We start from the raw sequence: 22,106 nt of genomic DNA, 5'->3' as shown, positions 1-22,106 counted from the left end.
TAAAATAGGTACCTGGGAGTTAGACAGCTGCTACGGGCTGCTTCCTGGGGGTGTGTAACAAAAAAAAAAAAACAGGCCTGGTCGAGGACCGGGCCGCGGGGACGCTAAGTCTTGAAATCATACATCTTCAAGATAAAACTAGTCCATTTCCTCCAAGGAGTGCCGGACCAACCGGGCTGTGGTGGATATGTGGGCCACTCCAAAACAACCTAGTGGATCAAGCAGGTATCAAGCAGTACATGTTGGTGTGCGGGAAGGGTTCCCTGATACTGTCAGAGACATCAATGAGAGTGGGAGGGCAGTAGGGGAGGGCCCGTGTCTCCAACACTGGGGATGCAATTGAGATTCAAGGTCGCCAAGGCAGTTATTCCTCTCGAGAGCGGTCATGTGTTAAATTCTTCTCGTTTAACTGTGCGTTAGAAGTTTTGTCATCGTCACCATCTTGTGTCTGTGGTGGCTGCTGTTCACTGTTGTTCTCATCTTGGGTCTTATCAAGGGCGCACTTGTATTCGCGGCGGCGACAGGATCTGCGCGCTAATTGGTTTCTCTGGGCGAGATTTTGTCCTTTTATTATTGGTTGAATGTTGTGACTGGTTCTCCCACCGGACTGTTTAATGGCGGTCGTGATCAAATCTCTGCTCTTATTGGCTCTTAACCCTACGTTAGTACCTTCGCGTGTTTCAAACAACAAAAATAAAGCAGCCCATTGGGTGATGAGTCAGAGTCAAACGAGTCAAAATAAGTCAAAATGAGTCAAAATAAAACTAAAAATAGTTTTATTTTTCACGTGAGTGCGCTTGTTCTGAGAACGTTTAAATTAAGGCTAACTCACTTGATTTTCATCATCTTAATAAACATATGTATTAGTGTGTCATATATTGCCTTTCGTGCACGATACAAAATATGTATAGAATCCGAGGCCGTAATTGTGTATAAGATAAACATAATGCAGAGAATTGCATGACAATAAAATATCACATGTCAATTAAAATTGCACAAAGATATAAAGTATTTTTTTATGTTGGGGTGCACGAATGTCTCCGGCATTAACGAACACGATGTGTACATAGAGGCGTACTCCCCTTCTCGTTGTACATAGAGGCGTACTCCACGTCTCGTTGTACATAGAGGCGTACTCCACGTCTCGTTGTACATAGAGGCGTACTCCGCGTCTCGTTGTACATAGAGGCGTACTCCGCGTCTCGTTGTACATAGAGGCGTACTCCGCGTCTCGTTGTACATAGAGGCGTACTCCGCGTCTCGTTGTACATAGAGGCGTACTCCGCGTCTCGTTGTACATAGAGGCGTACTCCGCGTCTCGTTGTACATAGAGGCGTACTCCGCGTCTCGTTGTACATAGAGGCGTACTCCGCGTCTCGTTGTACATAGAGGCGTACTCCGCGTCTCGTTGTACATAGAGGCGTACTCCGCGTCTCGTTGTACATAGAGGCGTACTCCGCGTCTCGTTGTACATAGAGGCGTACTCCGCGTCTCGTTGTACATAGAGGCGTACTCCGCGTCTCGTTGTACATAGAGGCGTACTCCGCGTCTCGTTGTACATAGAGGCGTACTCCGCGTCTCGTTGTACATAGAGGCGTACTCCGCGTCTCGTTGTACATAGAGGCGTACTCCCCTTCTCGTTGTACATATATTCACTGTCTTGTCGGGTTGAATATTATACACAGTAGGCACTAATGTAGTTTTATTGACTAAGACAGCAAGGTGTATAACTGGCCAGCCGAGGTCCACCTACTCTGAGGCTGCTGGGAGCACGGCCTCGCCTGTGATTAGTTATGTCCCAACCGACATTGTTGGGATCGAACTGTCGACAACCCAACACATTTAATTTAGGTTTATTCTGAATGTTTATCCTAATGCTTCGTTGTACTACAACGGGGTACATGAATCTGAACAGGTGTCAGCCTCAGCCGGACCTGTTGTCAGGTGCGACACACTTTGTGCCCAGGTCTGACAAAGGACAAGAAAATAAGATGGTATAAAACTTCGTCATGGATATATCTCTAATCGCCTTATACACAATATATTACACACACACACATATATATATATATATATATATATATATATATATATATATATATTATATATATTATTTATTATATATATATGTGTGCATTGTACACAAGTACAGTTATATATATATATATTATATATATTTATGAAATGGTCGTCTCTTATCCGATTGTTCTTTCCACGTATAAATTCATCCACATGTCCGTAATTGGGACCACTGTTCGGAAAATCAGCGCGTTACCTCCACGCCGACCTCTAAATCTCAAAGCTGTTATCTTCCATAACTTTCAAGAACGTCGACCATGCCTCGAGGTCCTCTTCCTTCATGAGGGTGGAGCACACTAACAGTTGGGTCCGTTGGTCACACATCCAAACGCGACGACAGCCTGTTGACTCAATGGAGGGGAGTAGAGGTCTGTCTCTCCACATGCTCCGGCCAGCACACGTTACCTCGCCCGGTGGTTCTGATTGGCTAACAGAAATTCCCGCCACCGGACGAGCCATACCGTGCTGACCGTTAACGACCTTCATGGTTGTTAACCTCGTTCTTCCTGTAATAATGAACGTATGACTTAAATAATCGTGCCTTTATGCGATGACATAACACGATACGATATATCGTAACAACATACAATTTGAGTATAACACATACACACAGTGTAAACTTGTACTCCTGTGTAAACATAGTCCTGGACAATGTTTTGGGCACCCGAGGGCACTGACGCAGACTTAAATGCTGCTTCGTTTGGGTTCTGAACCGCTGCGTTCACTCACTATAGTGGGAGGAGATATGATAGAGCCCAGTAGGCTCAGAAACCTGTACACCAGTTGATTGACAGTTGAGAGGCGGGACCAAAGAGCCAGAGCTCAACTCCCCCAAGTACAAATAGGTGAGTACACTTTCCCATCCCCTTTTTACATAGGTACAGAAGTAGGCGACCTGACGTAGCAGACTTTTTGAGCGCTTTGAGGCGGTCCCAATAATTTAGATTATTGGGATTGTCATCTTATCACTCGCGTGACTAGTGGACTGACTGATAAAGAAAATTGTACTTTAATGAGCCATTTATGGTAATTCGTTACTGATGAAACCTGGGTCCTAGTGGAGCCTAAGTTTTGTTCACATGTTCATGTTAATATCATGAAGCTGGTGCAGTGTCAGCGAGAAAGTGTCACGGTTGAACTAATTATAATATTTGTAAAGTGTTAACTATGAACGGTGACTAAAATTTTACCCGGGTACATTTGTACAGTATTGCTTAGATGGTCCTGAATGTTTCATATGAATTGAGGTGGATGCTAGGCTCCGTGGGTCGCCATGGAAGTGCCCGGTCCGTCACCTTTGCTAGGCCCGTCACCTTTGCAAGGCCCCCTAATAACACCCACCGTTTTAACGCCATTTAACGTTATGACCTGTTGGTCTACAGTGGCCTCCTCAGCCACGACTTGTAGGCCTACGGTGGTGGTCTCAGCCAGGACCTTGATTACCACTGTAACTATAATCTTTAAGAAGATGATATCAAAGATCCAAGATAAGATATCTAGGCCCAAGGACAACTTGTAAGGCGATGCACGATGTCGTCAGACAGTGGTGGTGTAGCACCATCCCGGGTCGCCTGGGCTCTTAACTTGCTTACCTTATGGCCGGCTTGGCACCTTCTTTTGGCAATTACTTGGCGAATATTGAGGTTAAATGATTAAGCCAGTTATGTAGGTTATCTTGAGATGAGTTCGGGGCTTAGCGTCCCCGCGGCCCGGTCCTCGACCAGGCCTCCTTTTTGTTACACACCCCCAGGAAGCAGCCGTAGCAGCTGTCTAACTCCCAGCTACCTATTTACTACTAGATAAACAGGGGCATCAGGGTTAAAGAAACTCTGCCCATTTGTTTCCGCCTTCACCTGGGATCGAATCCGGAACCTTAGAATTAAGAAATCCGAAGCAGTAAAGGGCATAGGAGTGCACAAAGAAATAATATTAACGTGAAGGTCCATTCACATAAGTTCTAGGAGACTCGAACTCTGAACCACACTTGTGTGGCCCAAGCTCAATCGACCGAGCTATTGAGTGGTCATAATAATAGTTTTTCCTGACTTTTTTTTTTTTGGAAAGTCGAAAAATAATTGTTAGGCAGCAGGATGGTGCCTAACGGAAACCATTCACCCAGAACCCAGGTGAATGGAGTGTTCATTTCCCGGGAAGTGTAGGGAAGGGAAGGGAACTATCAGGGAGAAAGCGCCAAGCCATTACAACTATATAGCACTGGGAAGGGGTCAGGATAAGGATTTGGGATGGGACGGGGGGAAGGAATGGTGCCCAACCACTTGGACGGTCGGGATTGAACGCCGACCTGCAAGAAGCGAGACCGTCACTCTACCGTCCGACCCAAGTGGTTGGACCCGGGAAGTGTAGGATGACAATTTATTTAGCGTGAGGTATCAATGAGAAAATCAATAGAAGCCATGAAAGGATTCAGTTGAAGCCCAAATTGCATTGTTTTTTACCATGTCGTGGCCGAGTTGATTAGGGCGTATACTTGGGAGCACCCCAGTATGCAGGTTCGAATCCTCATCATTGGGTTATTAAAGCACTCGAGTGCTTATACATTATACTAACTCGCATGCGAGCATTTTTGTTTTACAAAGAAGGATGGAAAAGAAACATTGCCGGAACATATATTGGTGGACGTTTCACGAAGTAGTTAGACAAGTTCGTGCAAGAAGTGCAGGACCAACCGGGTTGTAGTGGATATGTGGGCGTGCGGGACGCTCAGAGCAACAGCCCGTTGAACCAAGTTATCGAGCCTGGTCCCGGGCTCGGGCTCGGGGAGTAGAAGAACTGTGGGAATGATGTGGCGGTCAACTGGAGGATTAGAGATGGTGTTACTGGGGCGGGTTACTGGGTACTCGACCACAGGTGGTGGTCGTAGTGGTAACCGGTAACGACAGGTTTGGACGTCCGCCGTGGCTAGTTACATTGATCAGATAACTACCCAGGATCATTGTTCCACCTTGTCTCTGAGACACGTTCTGGTCAACCAGGCTGTGAGATGCTGCCACACACACTTAACATATTGAGAAATCACAAAATTTCACACAATTCCAAACAAGGAAATAATCAAATAGAGCGGTGTTGGTGTTCCCGAATGCGGATCTTGTGGGGTTGAAGTATGCGGCGTGTACTGAGCGAAGGTGCGCAGCGGGAAAAGCTTCCAAGGCTGTACGGTGGCTGAGCTAGCTAGCACCCAGACACCCGTCTACCAGACAGTTCCTAAGGATGGGCAGAGCGCTCGACCTCTTAACTTTCTAGAAAGTCCATGTCAAAGTTACCTTGGTAATGATACACGAGTGCCGGAGTTACCGTACTCTCTAATTCATATTCATTTTCTAAAACGTTATGCATACATGTCTGTACACTTACAATTGAGTTATAAGATTCTTACAGATCTCCACACAGCTGTCGCAACCCTACCACCGACTGCTCCACACCTGTCTCACTCCTCCACCTCTGGAGGAGTGTGACAGGTGAGACTCCTCCATCTTCAACAAGTGGAACGCCCGAAAGAAGTTGTGGAAGCCACCTCCATTCACAACTTTAAGAAATAGACTATTAGAATAGTTAAATTATAACACAAGCACAATACGGCGGGTATGCGCGCGAGCTAGACCTCGTTGTTGGAGTCACTGATTGATTGATTGAGGAAGATTAAGCCAGCCAAAAGGTGGCACGGGCATGAATAGCCCGTAAGGAGTCGCTGTTAGTTGGAAAACTCTTAAGTTATCCCTTTCCCTTCCGCCTCACCCCTGCTTCTAACCTATCGTCATCCCTCCCGCCGTCCCCTCCATCCCTCCTCCGTCCCCTCCATCCCACATCCGTCCCCACCTTGACTCAGGAACTACGTCACATGACCGGATGGGTTTCTATGCTTGCGTGCGAGAGGAACACGGTCACAGCCCCGCTCCTGTGCCAGGTAAGTCCACTACGGGCTCACCATAGCCCGTGCTAGGCACACAAGAGGAGGTGGCAGCAGCAAGGCAAGGCAAGCCAAGCACTGGCGCCCATGACAACACCGGGAAGTTGGACCTAGTTCCTCCTCTTAGAGATGTTCTCACATCACACTGCTCTTATTCTCTTGATGGTTTAAGGAGAGACATTTTCCTTAGTGGTTTGGCTTATGTTGTTGGGCTGTACGTTAGCGTGCTTGCGTGCGTGTGCGTCCTCAGTGAGGTGCTTGTGTGTGTGTGTGTGTGGACTCTCCTGATGTACCTGAAAAACGATTTTTTCTGATGACTCCTGAACCTCTTTATTAGTTATGCCAACGCTTGACAATATGTCTGGCGTTAGCGTGGACTAGCTGTGCATGTCTATGGCTCATTAAAGTGTGCAGGTTGCACCCATGTCCTCGCACACTATGCCCTGCTCATGCTAAACATGTGTCTGAGCGCGCGACAGGGAGGAAACTTCAAGCATGGGGCGGAGGGCAGCGTGGTGGCGGCGGCGCCTGTAGCCTGGTCCACACCCTCTCACACCCACATTAACCACTGAGCTCTCAAGCTCTCATACCACACAGCCATCCAAGTTACAGCCCCGCTCTTGTGCCAGGTAAGTCCACGACGGGCTCACCATAGCCCGTGCTACTTGCAACTTTCTGCTCACAGTAGCTGTATCTAAAACATCAACATGCCATACCGCCCGCAGACTACACCTTCCGCCTCGTGGACGAGTACTCATGGTGGTGGAGGACTGGCTGACATGTGGTGGCTGACAGCGCCGTCATGTGCATGCCCACATGATGCTCATGTGCACGCTCATGCGTATGTGTATTCTACCTGTGCTGGAAGCGTCGAGCGCTAGCTTCTCAGCCCCGCCTTTGTATGGGTCCATAGAGCCTAACATCTTGCTCCTGGACCCTGCCTCGGGGTTATCAGTCGCTTGTGGTGTTATGTTTCCTGACGTTATAGCGCTTTATCGCCTCCATGTTCCTACAACTGGTTGAAGGTGGTTTCCGCCACTTGTGCTTGTAGTGTTGTAACTTTTTCTGCACCCACGCCCCGCCATGCTGCCACGCACGCAGCGCACGTGTTCCGTGCTCTCCACCCCACACCGCACGTGCATACTGTGCTTCCGTCACCCCTCCCCCTTGGCCCGCGCAGGAATATCCCTGCCCCCCTCCCCCCCCCCTCCTCCCCCCCTCCAAAAAAATGCACATATATATGCTCCACACCCACACACAGCACGCACATACTATGCTCCACACTCACACACAGCACGCACATACTATGCTCCACACCCACACACAGCACACGTATACTATGCTCCACACCCACACACAGCACGCACATACTATGCTCCACACCCACACACAGCACGCACATACTATGCTCCACACCCACACACAGCACGCACATACTATGCTCCACACCCACACACAGCACGCACATACTATGCTCCACACTCACACACAGCACGCACATACTATGCTCCACACCCACACACAGCACGCACATACTATGCTCCACACCCACACACAGCACGCACATACTATGCTCCACACCCACACACAGCACACGTATACTATGCTCCACACCCACACACAGCACGCACATACTATGCTCCACACCCACACACAGCACGCACATACTATGCTCCACACCCACACACAGCACGCACATACTATGCTCCACACCCACACACAGCACACACATACTATGCTCCACACCCACACACAGCACGCACATACTATGCTCCACACCCACACACAGCACGCACATACTATGCTCCACACCCACACACAGCACGCACATACTATGCTCCACACCCACACACAGCACGCACATACTATGCTCCACACCCACACACAGCACGCACATACTATGTTCCACACCCACACACTGTTCCACACCCACACAGAGCACATGCGCACTCTCTTATTATATCTTGCGGACCAGTATGTATTTCCAACTTCCACCTGTTCTGTCTCATTTGGCAAGGACTGTTTATGTTCAGTTCATGCGTCCCGGGACCCTTAGTATCTTGTATGTCGCGATCACATTTCCTCAGACTTTAACTTGCAAGAGTTCTCTTGACCTGTTGAAAATATCTCTACTTCTCGATCATTTCTTTTGCATACTTCATTGAGGTCTTGATAGGTCTTAGTTGGTTTGTTCCAAGTTAATCTGTTTTATTTTTAAAATCAAATTTACTGAATTCTCCTCTAGAATGTGTTACTGACTTGTCTAAACTTCACGTAAGTTGTGATCTCGGTAACAGGTACTTGTAATCATATTCCTTATCGTTATTTAGGAAAGGGAGGTCTAGTGGGTTGTACTATTTGCTGGTTTAAGGCAAATGTTCCGCACGTGTGTATGACCATTTAGACTACCTCCTGGGATTCTCTCTGATTGCTACATTGTTGATCAGACCACACACTAGAAGGTGAAGGGACGACAACGTTTCGGTCCGTCCTGGACCATTCTCAATCGACTTGAGAATGGTCCAGGACGGACCGAAACATCGTTCCTTCCTTCAACTTCTAGTGTGTGGTCTGGTCAACATACTTTAGCCACGTTATTGTGACTCATCGCCTACGTATTTGCTACGTTCTTCCATTGTAGATGCCGTAGGTTGAAGGTATGTATGAAGGTATGTATCCCAGGTATGTACATTGAAGGTATGTATCCCAGGTATGTATGAAGTCCCCAAGTAAGATAACGTTTGGAGCTGGGTTTATGAGGTATTCTAAGCATTATTCTATTGTCATTAGTTGGTCTTTACACTGCTGAGGATTGGCCTCTGGTGACGTACCTAGAAGGACAATAACCACATTTAGGATCTCTAGTTTGATTGTCAGCACTTCCACCATACTGTTTGTGGTGTTGAGCAGCTGTGTGTGTGTGTGTGTGTGTGTGTGTGTGTGTGTGTGTGTGTGTGTGTGTGTGTGTGTGTGTGTGTGTGTGTGTGTGTGTGTGTGTGGTTGATGTACAAGCTGACCTCACTCTGTAACTTGTGTTTCCCGTCACATCTGAAGATTGTGCTCCGGTCTCCATATTTCACTGTTCCAGTGATCCTTTGTGTGTGCTCCGGTCTCCATATTTCACTGTTCCAGTGATCCTTTGTGTGTGCTCCGGTCTCCATATTTCACTGTTCCAGTGTGTGCTCCGGTCTTCATATTTCACTGTTCCAGTGATCCTTTGTGTGTACTCCGGTCTCCATATTTCACTGTCCCAGTGATCCTTTGTGTGTGCTCCGGTCTCCATATTTCACTGTCCCAGTGATCCTTTGTGTGTGCTCCGGTCTCCATATTTCACTGTTCCAGTGATCCTTTGTGTGTGCTCCGGTCTCCATATTTCACTGTCCCAGTGATCCTTTGTGTGTGCTCCGGTCTCCATATTTCACTGTCCCAGTGATCCTTTGTGTGTGCTTCAGTTAGAGCTGCAAACACTGCATTTGTCTCATTTACGTCACTTACGAAGTAGACGGTTTCATATACGTCTTTTTATGCCCTAAATGTTAGGAAATAGGAATGATGTTATCGTATCTGGGAAGTGTCAGATATTGGACTTGGTGTTAGTTATCTGGGGTTCTGATAAGGGGCCACTGTACTTGTGTCCTCTTAACATATATCCGAGTTGGTGGTTGAGTCTGGATATTGTTAGCCATTTTTCTATCTTACTCCTGTTAAAAAATCTCCCAGGTATGTAGAGTTTTGGGTTTAGACAGTGACTATTGGTTTCATTTGCCTGATTTTGTCCAACCACTTTGGCTGGAGGGTAGAGCGACGGTCTCGCTTCATGCATGTTTGCCGCAGTCCCCCGACCGCCCAAGTGGTTGGGCACCATTCCTCCCCCCACTCCCGTTCCTCCCAAACTCTGATAGTTGGCTACCTTGAGGGGATTTCAGGGCTTAGCGACCCCGCGAAGGCAAGGGAAAGGGAAGACTTTTCCTGGGAAGGGAAAGGCTTCCCTTCTCCTGGGTCCTCATCTTGGGAAGTTGGGGTAAGGGTTAGTCTCATGCGGCGAGCTTCCAGCCTCGGACACGCACTCGTGCTATTTTATAAATATAGATGTGTAATGATTAGGGAGCCGGTCGGCCGAGCGGACAGCACGCTGGACTTGTGATCCTGTGGTCCTGGGTTCGATCCCAGGCGCCGGCGAGAAACAATGGGCAGAGTTTCTTTCACCCTATGCCCCTGTTACCTAGCAGTAAAATAGGTACCTGGGTGTTAGTCAGCTGTCACGGGCTGCTTCCTGGGGGTGGAGGCCTGGTCGAGGACCGGGCCGCGGGGACACTAAAAGCCCCGAAATCATCTCAAGATAACCTCAAGATGCTGCTGCTGCTAATACTCCTCGGGTGCTGCGTGACGAGGCGATGCCAGCAATTGGTACACGTGTCAAGGAAATTGCCTTCGCCGCCGCTGCGGATCTCGCCCTTGTTCCACCCAATAACTATCACCCTCCCCCCTCCCCTCCCCCCTCCCCTCCCCCCTCCCCTCCCCCCTCCCCTCCCCCCTCCCCTCCCCCCTCCCCTCCCCCCTCCCCTCCCCCCTCCCCTCCAGGAGCTAGTCTTGGTTCCCAATACTTTTTTGGTGGGGGGGGGGGTCGTTCCGTCTCAGCCTGGAGGGTAAATGAGGGGTTCTGTCTGGGGCGAGGGTGGTCGAGGGGTTCTGTCTGGGGCGAGGGTGGTCGAGGGGTTCTGTCTGGGGCGAGGGTGGTCGAGGGGTTCTGTCGGAGCGAGGGTGGTCGAGGGGTTCTGTCTGGGGCGAGGGTGGTCGAGGGGTTCTGTCTGGGGCGAGGGTGGTCGAGGGGTTCTGTCTGGGGCGAGGGTGGTCGAGGGGTTCTGTCGGAGCGAGGGTGGTCGAGGGGTTCTGTCTGAGGCGAGGGTGGCTGATTTTTGTATCTTCTGCAAAGTATGACACGAAGCTGTGACTTGTATTTTTTGTGTATCTGCCTGCCTGCCTGCCTGCCTGCCTGCCTGCCTGCCTGCCTGCCTGCCTGCCTGCCTGCCTGCCTGCCTGCCTGCCTGCCTGCCTGCCTGTTTTCTGGCCGCGACAAGTCTCTCTGTGTAAAAGAGGGTTTATGACCCACATTTCACCATTGTATTAGGGAGCCACTGTGTGTGTCTACAAATCCATTTAGTGCATTATTGAGCGGGTGGGGCGAGGACCCGCCTGCGGGACGACAATCGATGACTGAGAGTTTACCTGTGGGACGGTACCAACGTTGTTGTCGTGGCGGAACTCTCCAGGGCAGACTCTCCCTCCTTGATGCTTTCATCAAGCAGTCTTGATGAAAGCTTGGCCAGAGCTTGGCCAAGCTCTCGCTGGCCAACACACCACTATAGGAGACACTTCATAAGGAAATACAAATATAATACTTATCCACTCTGTTCTTGATGCCTGTTAAAACTGTGCTTCAACAGTGCCAGCCCATTCCACACTCAATAACCCTATTTACAAACCAGTGTTCCCAACAAGGTGTATGTATGTATATATATCCTATTATCTATAGGATACTATACCATACTACTTGTGAAGGAGGAAATGTATATGTTTACCTCTCAGAATGTTTGGTAATATGTTTATTTGTGATGTGTGTATATGTATATATTAACACGATGTACTGAACGGGGTGAGAATAGCTTGAGCTACCTCATCCCTTTGTGTGTATTTTACCTCAATAAACTTATTTCAATTTCAATATATCCTATAGATAATATGCGTGTTTTTCATTGTAGATACCGTAGATCCTATTATCTATAGGATATATATCCTATTATCTATAGGATATATATCCTATTATCTATAGGAGATACATATAATGTATCTGCTACCTAGCAGTAGATACTGGCTGTTCCTTTACTGCTTATTCACCAACGTATCTGCATGCGCCAACATCAGGATTCGACATCAACGACAACAATAATACGTGCCCAAAAGGTATGGGTGTCTAGACACACCTCCCCCCCCCCCTCCCCCCCTCCAGTACCCGTGGTACCTGCACCTGTAGTCTCGGCGGGGGACCAGACGCCACCAGCTAACGATCGTTTAACTGCCGGTTGATTGTTAAACCTCCAGAATTCGCGCCAACTCTGACGTCATGCCACACATATAAGGGCAAGCCAGTGTCCAGCACAACAGACTACTCTTAAAGTGCTCTCAGCTGTAACATCTACTCTCTCTCCCCCCACCCCAGCAGTCCAGCAACCAGGAGGCCTGGTCGACGACCGGGCCGCGGGGACACTAAGCCCCGGAAGCACCTCAAGGTAATCTCAAGGTAACCCCGGAGTGACGGTAAATGCGCCCAGCATTTTGTATAAAGTATTACCTTCACCTTTGTTATTAACGTAATTTCACACACACACACATATATATATTATATATATAATTTTTTTATGTAACCCAAGTGGATAAGGGGTTTTGTTTTCATTAATTGTTGTCATATTGTGTAAAGTGAATAATTTTTTATTATATTAAATATCTGAAATGTTTTTTCTCTTTGTTGACCAGACCACACACTAGAAGGTGAAGGGACGACGACGTTTCGGTCCGTCCTGGACCATTCTCAAGTCGATTGAGAACAGATTTTTCGATTGAGAACGATTTTTTCTGTTTTTTTTTACCAGCAGCTCTCACACCGTAGAGGACACAAGCACTCCTGTTTACTTTCTCTATTATTATGTGTGATGGGCACAACACCTTCCCGAATAGCCTCTGTTCTATTCCAGATTCCCGTCACTGTATGTATGTATCCCCACCTGAGAAATCCCACATGTCAGGTGGGGGTTTCTACATGCTGGGGGGAGGGAGGGGGGCTGGACGTGCCCCCAGGGTGTTGTGTGTACAGACACCTGGGGTTGTGTAGGTGGTGGAATATGTGAGTGTAGTTAGGGGAGTGTTGAGGCTGTGTAGCGTGACACCCACCTTGTGTGGCCGGCCACACATTCCCCCTCTTATTTCTTATCGACGTCCACCGTCTCGTCTGGTGCTTGTTGTCTGCTGCTGCCTGCCTCGCTGGCTCTGCTGCTGCTGCTGCCTGCCTGCCTCGCTGGCTCTGCTGCTGCTGCTGCCTGCCTCGCTGGCTCTGCTGCTGCTGCTGCCTGCCTGCCTCGCTGGCTCAGGGGGTCTGGTGACCATCCTCAGCTTATCTGGCCTGATACATGTTGATATATGTGTGTGGCTCAACTTATCAAAAGAAAAGATTGTAATCTGTAACTCGCCTAAAGATAGGCTGACCATTGATGGGTTCCTCGTGTTGCCACTGCAAATACAATTTTCTTATAACAATCATGGGATAATGTGGAGAAGTAAGATGACATAACACACAGTCACACGATTAACCCCCTCTAGGGGCCTCGTAGCCTGGTGGATAGCGCGCAGGACTCGTAATTCTGTGGCGCGGGTTCGATTCCCGCACGAGGCAGAAACAAATGGGCAAAGTTTCTTTCATCCTGAATGCCCCTGTTACCTAGCAGTAAATAGGTACCTGGGCGTTAGTCAGCTGTCACGGGCTGCTTCCTGGGGGTGGAGGCCTGGTCGAGGACCGGGCCGCGGGGACACTAAAGCCCCGAAATCATCTCAAGATAACCTCAAGATCTCAAGATAACCCCCATGACCCCCCACTATGAGCCGGCCTCAGATGTCGACGAAAGACAAACAAAACACAATTTTGCGACGGTTTTCGACATGTGTGACAAGGGTGTAATTCCACACAACATGCGTGCGAAAGGAACTGCAAATTCGAAGGTGGATCTTTACCGAAGGAACAGAACCCAGAGAGAAATAGTCAACAGTAAAATCTGTATGATCCTCGGAGAGAAGGTGAGGCGGGCAGGGCACTGTACGTATGCAGGCGAGGAGTCACAATAACGTGGCTGAAATATGTTGACCAGACCACACACTAGAAAGTGAAGGGACGACGACGTTTCGGTCCGTCCTGGACCATTCTCAAGTCGATACTGTACGTACTGTCGATTGATTGATTGATGAAGATTAAACCACCCAAAAGGTGGCACGGGCATGAATAGCCCGCAAGTAGTGGCACTTTTGAGTTATAATATAAGACCATAATAAAGTAGCCGTCACAGTCACAATATGTGGCTGGATAACATATCCGTGCAAGCAAAACATGTCAAATCACTGATAGTACTTTTAGTAGCCAAAATTGCCCCTTTGAAGAGTAAGATATGCAGTAGGTACGTGGAGACGAGTCTTCCTCTGTCTGCTGGTGTGATGAGTGTGGCGTCATGGTAGTCTGGTACCACGGTACCGCCTCACCTTTGTGCGCCGGCCAAGACGGAGGAGTAGTCTCAAGTTGACTGGGAGCACGGTGGACGGTTGTCATCCCTTGGTGCACCCGCTGCTGGCGATCACGGCTACCCGGAGAGGGAGGGAGGGAGAGAGAGAGAGAGGGAGAGAGGGAGAGGGGAAGGAGGGAGGGAGAGAAAGAGATGAGGGAGGTAGAGAGAGAGAGAGAGGCTGACTGGCTGGCGTGCGAGTGATTTTTTCCCCTCTTGATCGGGTATATCGGTGTCGTGACTTTGGGGGGCGTTCCTGCCTGCCCCCCTCAACCCCCCCCCCCCTGGCATCTTTGGTCATTTGGTTGGCACTGTTGGTTCCTGTGGCTGGTTGCCGTGTTTGTGGTTGGCTTTCTTGGTTGACGGGTCTATCATTATTTTTGTAATTGAATTTGTTAATAGAGTTAGCATTTTGGTTGTTATAGCTGGCACTATTGGCTTGCGGGAAGCGAACCTCAATAACCAGATTGTTTGAACAGCCACCACAACCGCCTGGTCCCAGGCCATGCTGTAAGACTGCAACATGGCGAGGGGTGGGGAGTGAATTCTGTCATGGTGGTGTGTGGTTAGTCACAGGATGAGTGACGCCGCCTAATACTGGCACTCTGTATGTTCACTCACAGGATGAGTGACGCCGCCTAATACTGGCACTCTGTATGTTCACTCACAGGATGAGTGACGCCGCCTAATACTGTCACTCTGTATGTTCACTCACAGGATGAGTGACGCCGCCTAATACTGTCACTCTGTGTGTTCACTCAGAGGATGAGTGACGCCGCTCAATAAACTAGCACTCTGGGAAAATTAAAATCGGAACGCTTAACTGATTATGAAATTAACGGTGATAACTATATAATGTGTTTTGTTACTGCAGGTGTGTCTGGTGTGTGTCCTGGCGCTGGTGACGCTTCCCATGTGTGGCACAAGCCTGGGGAGGTGAGGTGCAGGGGGGAGGCTTGCAGGGGTGCCGGAAATGAGGTTACTGAAGGGTTGATGTTGGGACCCAAGACGCTCTCGTCTTGAACACCACCCTCTCTCACTCACTGTCTGAGACCCGGCACAACACACTCACTCACTCACTCACTCACTCACTCACTGAGACCCGGTACAGCACTCACACTCAAATCTTTGATTTGGCAACAAAATATGATGTTTAACATTGATAAATTCCCAATAATTAGATATGGTAAAAATGAAGAGCTTAACAGCATGTAAAGATTCTGGGAACAATGTCGTCAGACGAACTAGCGTTTAGTGAGGATGAGAGAAGAACAGTAGGATCAGGAGAGGAAATGATTAGACTGCATTATGAGAACACCCAAGTCCAGGGATTGCATCATAGTTAGCAGAGAGTGAGTGAGAGAGAGAGAGTGTGTGAGTGAGTGAGGGAGTGGGTTTTCTTGGATGTGTTGGACCAAGCTCTCACAAGTCAAGCCTGGCGTCGGGGCGGGAGTAGAAGTACCCGCAGAACCCCATCAAGCGGGTATCAAGGCAATGTGTGGGTCTGAGGGTCGCTGGGAGCAACAACAGCCTTCTGGATCATCACAAGTCGTGCCTGGCTACAGGCCGGGGACAAGAGCCCCCAGAACACACTGCGGGAGCACTGCACTCTTGGTGGCGGTGCAGGGCGAGAGGCAGCGGTGAGACCTGTGAACCAGTTGTTGATACTAGTAGGGTGTTGGTTGTTGCTATGGTTACCTGGCTTATAATCAGCTGGTTGATCTCCCGCAAGCACCAAGCCACTGCCGCCGCCACCACTACACATGCACCTTCTCAACACCGTTCTCCTCCTCCTCCCTCTCATTCTTGGCCTACCTCCTCGATGATTTGAGGGCCGTCCCTCGTCCCCAGGAACTCCGTCAGGTGTCGGGGCCGTCACACAGTGTGTGTTGTAAGCGAGTGCGTCACTCCCACAGTGTAGTCGACCAGCGCTGATGGCCAGTCCGTTGTTTGGTTTCGGCACTCCGTAATAAATCCAACCTTTCAGGCTATCCGGAAACGTACGGACACAAGCAACCAACCAACGTAAGCTATAGAGTCTGATGCATAGAAAACGTGACTACTCGTGAGCTGTTACTTTTCTAAATAGGTTGGACGTGTATTGTTGAACGGGTTATATGGGAAGCATCTAAGGTCGTTGATGGTGTTGGGACCCATACCCATGCTGTGGGTAGCAGTGGGGACCCCCATACCCATGCTGTGGGTGGCAGTGGAGGGGACCCATACCCATCCTGTGGGTGGCAGTGGGGACCCCCATACCCATCCTGTGGGTGGCAGTGGGGACCCCCATACCCATGCTGTGGGTGGCAGTGGGGGGACCCATACCCATGCTGTGGGTGGCAGTGGGGACCCCCATACCCATGCTGTGGGTGGCAGTGGGGACCCCCATACCCATGCTGTGGGTGGCAGTGGGGGACCCCCATACCCATGCTGTGGGTGGCAGTGGGGGGACCCCATACCCATGCTGTGGGTGGCAGTGGGGACCCCCATACCCATCCTGTGGGTGGCAGTGGGGGACCCCCATACCCATCCTGTGGGTGGCAGTGGGGACCCCCATACCCATCCTGTGGGTGGCAGTGGGGGGACCCCATACCCATCCTGTGGGTGGCAGTGGGGGCCCCCATACCCATCCTGTGGGTGGCAGTGGGGACCCCCATACCCATCCTGTGGGTGGCAGTGGTGACCCCCATACCCATCCTGTGGGTGGCAGTGGTGACCCCCATACCCATCCTGTGGGTGGCAGTGGTGACCCCCATACCCATCCTGTGGGTGGCAGTGGGTGACCCCCATACCCATCCTGTGAGTGGCAGTGGGGACCCCCATACCCATCCTGTGGGTGGCAGTGGGGGCCCCCATACCCATCCTGTGGGTGCTAGCGGAACAGGCTTCAGAGACACATAATGTACTTAAAAACTGAACATTTACATGTTAAAAGTGAACATAATGAACACTAAATATTGGTACAACCTGGAGGCGGTGAACATTGACACAGTGATCAGCCCGTCCTCTCCAGCTGTTATATTGCCCAAGCCGAGCCGAAGGAGCCATAGTGGAAGACATCACTGTCATCCACTATGATTTATAAGACATATATTTTATAATATTGGTGTTGGTCTCCTCACAGGGGGCCTCGTAGCCTGGTGGATAGCGCGCAGGACTCGTAATTCTGAGGCGCGGGTTCGATTCCCGCACGAGGCAGAAACAAATGGGCAAAGTTTCTTTCACCCTGAATGCCCCTAGCAGTAAAATAGGTACCTGGGTGTTAGTCAGCTGTCACGGGCTGCTTCCTGGGGGTGGAGGCCTGGTCGAGGACTGGGCCGCGGGGACATAAGGCCCCGAAATCATCTCAAGATAACCTCAAGATTGGTGAAGAGTGTTGGAGGAGGCGGGAGTGTTGGAGGAGGCGGGAGTGTTGGAGGAGGGGGAGTGTTGGAGGCGGGAGTGTTGGAGGAGTGGGGAGTGTTGGAGGAGGGAGAGTGTTGGAGGCGGCGCCAGAGGAGCGGGTACCCTGCCAGCCTGGCCACCTTAGACTATGCTAATGTCAGCTAGCCAAGCTGGCAAGCCACAAAGAAACTTGATTATGGACCGCAGCCAGAGGTGTTTGTGCTGTGCTCTGCTGCTGCTAGAGGTTATCTTGAGATGATTTCGGGGCCTTAGTGTCCCCGCGGCCCAGTCCTCGACCAGGCCTCCACCCCCAGGAAGCAGCCCGTGACAGCTGACTAACACCCAGGTACCTATTTTACTGCTAGGTAACAGGGGCATAGGGTGAAAGAAACTTTGCCCATTTTTTCTCGCCGGCGCCCGGGATCAAACCCGGGACCACAGGATCACAAGTCCAGCGTGCTGTCCGCTCGGCCGACCGGCTCTGCTGGTGGAAGATTGCACCTTGAGGTGGTTTCGAGGATCAGTGACGTCGCGGCCTGGTCTCAATAGGCCTCTTGGTTAATGGTCAACCAGGCTGTTGTTACATTCCACAGCATATTCTGGCGTATGAATCCCAACCAGATTGATCAGGTCTGTTTGGGGGGGGGGGGTTCTTGATCATCTTCCCTATTGACAAGTCTGAGGTTCCGGGTTCGATCCCCGGTGGAGGCGGAGACAAATGGGCAAAATGTTCCTTTCACCCTGATGCCCTTGTTACCTAGCAGTAAATAGGTACCTGGGAGTTAGACAGCTGCTACGGGCTGCTTCATGGGGGGTGGAGGCTTGGTCGAGGACCGGGCCGCGGGGACACTAAAGCCCCGAAATCATCTCAAGATAACCTCAAGAAGAAGTCAATCCCAAATTCTAAAGGAGGAGAATTCGGCAAATTAAATATAAACACTAATTAACATTATATAAACACTGTATAAACATCAGAGGTCCGCGGTTGTTCAACGTCCTCCCAGCAAGCATAAGAAATATTGCCGGAACAACCGTGGACATTTTCAAGAGGAAACTAGATTTATTCCTCCAAGGAGTGCCGGACCAACCGGGCTGTGGTGGGTATGTGGGCCTGCGGGCCGCTCCAAGCAACAGCCTGGTGGACCAAACTCTCACAAGTCAAGCCTGGCCTCGGGCCGGGCTTGGGGAGTAGAAGAACTCCCAGAACCCCATCAACCAGGTATATGTGGGCCTGCGGGCCGCTCCAAGCAACAGCCTGGTGGACCAAACTCTCACAAGTCAAGCCTGGCCTCGGGCCGGGCTTGGGGAGTAGAACAACTCCCAGAACCCCATCAACCAGGTATATGTGGGCCTGCGGGCCGCTCCAAGCAACAGCCTGGTGGACCAAACTCTCACAAGTCAAGCCTGGCCTCGGGCCGGGCTTGGGGAGTAGAAGAACTCCCAGAACCCCATCAACCAGGTATCAACTAAACAGATTAACTAACAACTAACAAACCAGGAGCTTACAAACTAAGGAGGAACAGCTAGGGAATGTTAGTTAGTTTAGTTCATTTATTATGCACCCCATACCCATTATGTGGGCGGTAGTGGAAAGGGTTACAGAGGCACATAATGGGTTCAGGGACTGAACCCCACAATTCATTTAGCTAACATAAGAACAAAGGTAACTGCAGAAGGCCTATTGGCCCATACGAGGCAGCTCCTATCTATAACCACCCAATCCCACTCATATACTTGTCCAACCCGCGCTTGAAACAATCGAGGGACCCCACCTCCACCACGTTACGCGGCAATTGGTTCCACAAATCAACAACCCTGTTACTGAACCAGTATTTACCCAAGTCTTTCCTAAATCTAAACTTATCCTAAGCTAAGCAAGTTACAATCAATGCCTCGACAAAATCAGCTCAGTAGCTTTGAAATATCCTGAAGCCAGACGCCTCGTAAGATTGATTGATGAATATCAAGCCACCCAAGAGGTGGCACGGGCATGAATACCCCCGTAATCAAATTAGGAAAGTGATAGTTTCTTAAGAAAGTGGTAAGTCCATAGTGGACTTGTCTGGCACAGGAGCGGGTCCGTAACTGGCCGCTGCTCTCCTGTTGCTGTTTTAGATTTGGTTACTCAGAACGAAATGTCCATGGTACCCTGGGGCCAGATTCACGAAGCAGTTACGCAAGCACTTACGAACCTGTACATCTTTTCCCAATCTTTGGCGGCTTTGTTTACAGTTATTAAACAGTTAATGAGCTCCGAAGCACCTGGAGGCTGTTTATAACAATAACAACAGTAGATTGGCAAGTTTTCATGCTTGTAAACTGTTTAATAAATGTAACCAAAGCCGTCAACGATTGAGGAAAGATGTACACGTTCGTAAGTACTTGCGAAACTGCTTCGTGAATCTGGCCCCTAGGTCCAATCCTCTTATCCTTCCTGACCTCCTGAGTGCCCTGACCAGGTCACCAGTGATTGATTGATGAAGATTAAGCCACCCAAAAGGTGGCACGGGCATGAATAGCCCGTAAGTGGTGGCCCTTTTGAGCCATTACCAGTATCAAGAGCTGATACTGGAGATCTGTGGAGGTGCGACTGCATCCTACGGAGAGGTCGTGACCTCTGAGGTCCTTACCTTGAAGTTACCTTGAGGTGCTTCCGGGGCTTAGTGTCCCCGCGGCCCGGTCGTCGACCAGGTCACCCTTAATTCCTGACTGACAATGTACCTGCTGTAATCTCTTCTACGGAATTATGGTCATGTGTCCCTTTTGTAATCCTGCTGTTCTGGGAAGTGGCGTTGTTATTAATAGAGGTGTTAGTCTGGATGGTATCGGAGTTACAGCACCGCTCCTGTGCCAGGTAAGTCCACTACGGGCTCACCATAGCCCGTGCTACTTGCCCCACTCCTGTGCCACGTAAGTTATGGGCTCAGCATAGCCCGTGCTACTTGGTTCTTGTTCAGAGTAGCTGAATCTATAACAACTGGATGGTATTGGAGTTACAGCCCCGCTCCAGTGCCAGGCAAGTCCACTACGGGCTCACCATAGCCCGTGCTACTTTGGAACTTTTGTTCTAAGTAGCTAAATCTAAAACAACATGGATGGTATCACTCTTAATCTTCTCCATACCCCAAGGAACGCGGCTAATGGGACTGCTTCCATTCATCCATTTATTGAGATCTAATTCCCCTTGGTCATTTTCCTAGTAAAACTCTCATTTTAGGTGGATAGTTTTAACTAGGAAAATGATTCTAAGTGAATCATTTAGTATTTAGTAGAATCCAAGTGAATCTCCGGAATTATCATTCGTGTTTTACGACGCTTCAGTTATGGTCCCCGAATAATGTCATTATATGGTGGTCCCCCTCCCCCCCCAACTAGCTTCTCTTCAGTCTCCCTTTTCCTTTCAACAGCTCTTAACTTCTCTTCCTATTCCCTCTTCTCTTCCTCCCCTCCCCCACGAGTGAATTGGTTGGAACCTTTCCATGCCTTTGTTACAACCTCGGTATTTATATCATATACCTTGTGTATGCTTACCATATATCTTACCTCTTCCTTCTCTGTCTGTCTGTGTCTCTCTCTCTCTCTCTCTCTGTTTCTCTCTGTCTCTCTCTGTCTCTCTCTGTCTCCCCCCTCCCTCCCCTCTTCCTTTTTGCGAGACGCCGATGTGGCAGGTGTGTTAGTGAGGCGAGTAGGGAGTAATGCTGTGTGTGTGTGTGTTGACAGGTGTGGGGGCCATGAGCGAGAGCGGGGCGCTGGTGGAGGAGGAGCCGTCGCTGTGCGCCTTCTACAGCCCCAAGGACCAGCAACAGTCGCCCAACCTGGTCCATGACCACCTGGGCCAGCTGGCCGTCCTCTGCGCCGCCGCCGACTCCTGCTTCTCCTACTGGACTTACCACAAGTCCGCCGACAACGACTCCGTCATCAAGTGGCTGACCCGAGGTGAGTGTCCTCTTGTTTTCCGGTCCCTTGACCGGAGGGTCTCTTGCCCCTCCGGTCCCTTGGCCCCTCCGGTCCCTTGTCCCTCCGCTCTCTTGCCCTCCCCTCTATCCCCTAACTCCCTGTTACCTAGCAGTAAAATAGGTACCTGGGAGTTAATCAGCTGTCACGGGCTGCTTCCTGGTGGTGGAGGCCTGGTCGAGGACCGGGCCGCGGGGACACTAAGCCCCGAAATCATCTCGAGATTAACCTCAAGTGGCACACTGCCAGGGGGCCTTTCCCTCTCTTGCCAGTGCCAGCCACAACAACCCAACAAAACGCTCTTGCCATACTCATGGTGATTACAGTGTTAATGAGAGCACTAACACGGGGTGGTTCCTAGTAGTGACCTCCCGCCACACACTGTCACATCCACCTGCATCCACATAGCTGAATAAGCCAGCCAAAAGGTGGCACGGGCATGAATA

At 50.0% G+C, this 22,106-nt stretch overlaps 1 protein-coding gene across 1 annotated transcript in view; it reads left to right on the top strand.

The window, feature by feature from the left end:
* LOC123773723 (uncharacterized) overlaps nt 1-22,106 on the top strand; it is a 79,080-nt gene that overhangs the window by 20,189 nt on the left and 36,785 nt on the right. The window contains exon 2 of the mRNA XM_045767589.2: nt 21,427-21,642. Within this exon, the coding sequence (XP_045623545.1) occupies nt 21,427-21,642 (216 nt within the window). The remainder of the gene's footprint in view (nt 1-21,426; nt 21,643-22,106) is intronic.

The sequence above is a fragment of the Procambarus clarkii genome, chromosome 72, assembly GCF_040958095.1.
Source record: "Procambarus clarkii isolate CNS0578487 chromosome 72, FALCON_Pclarkii_2.0, whole genome shotgun sequence".
Lineage (NCBI taxonomy): Eukaryota > Metazoa > Arthropoda > Malacostraca > Decapoda > Cambaridae > Procambarus > Procambarus clarkii.
The sequence above is the reverse complement of the archived record's forward strand: the minus strand, read 5'-3'. Positions and strand labels throughout refer to the sequence as shown.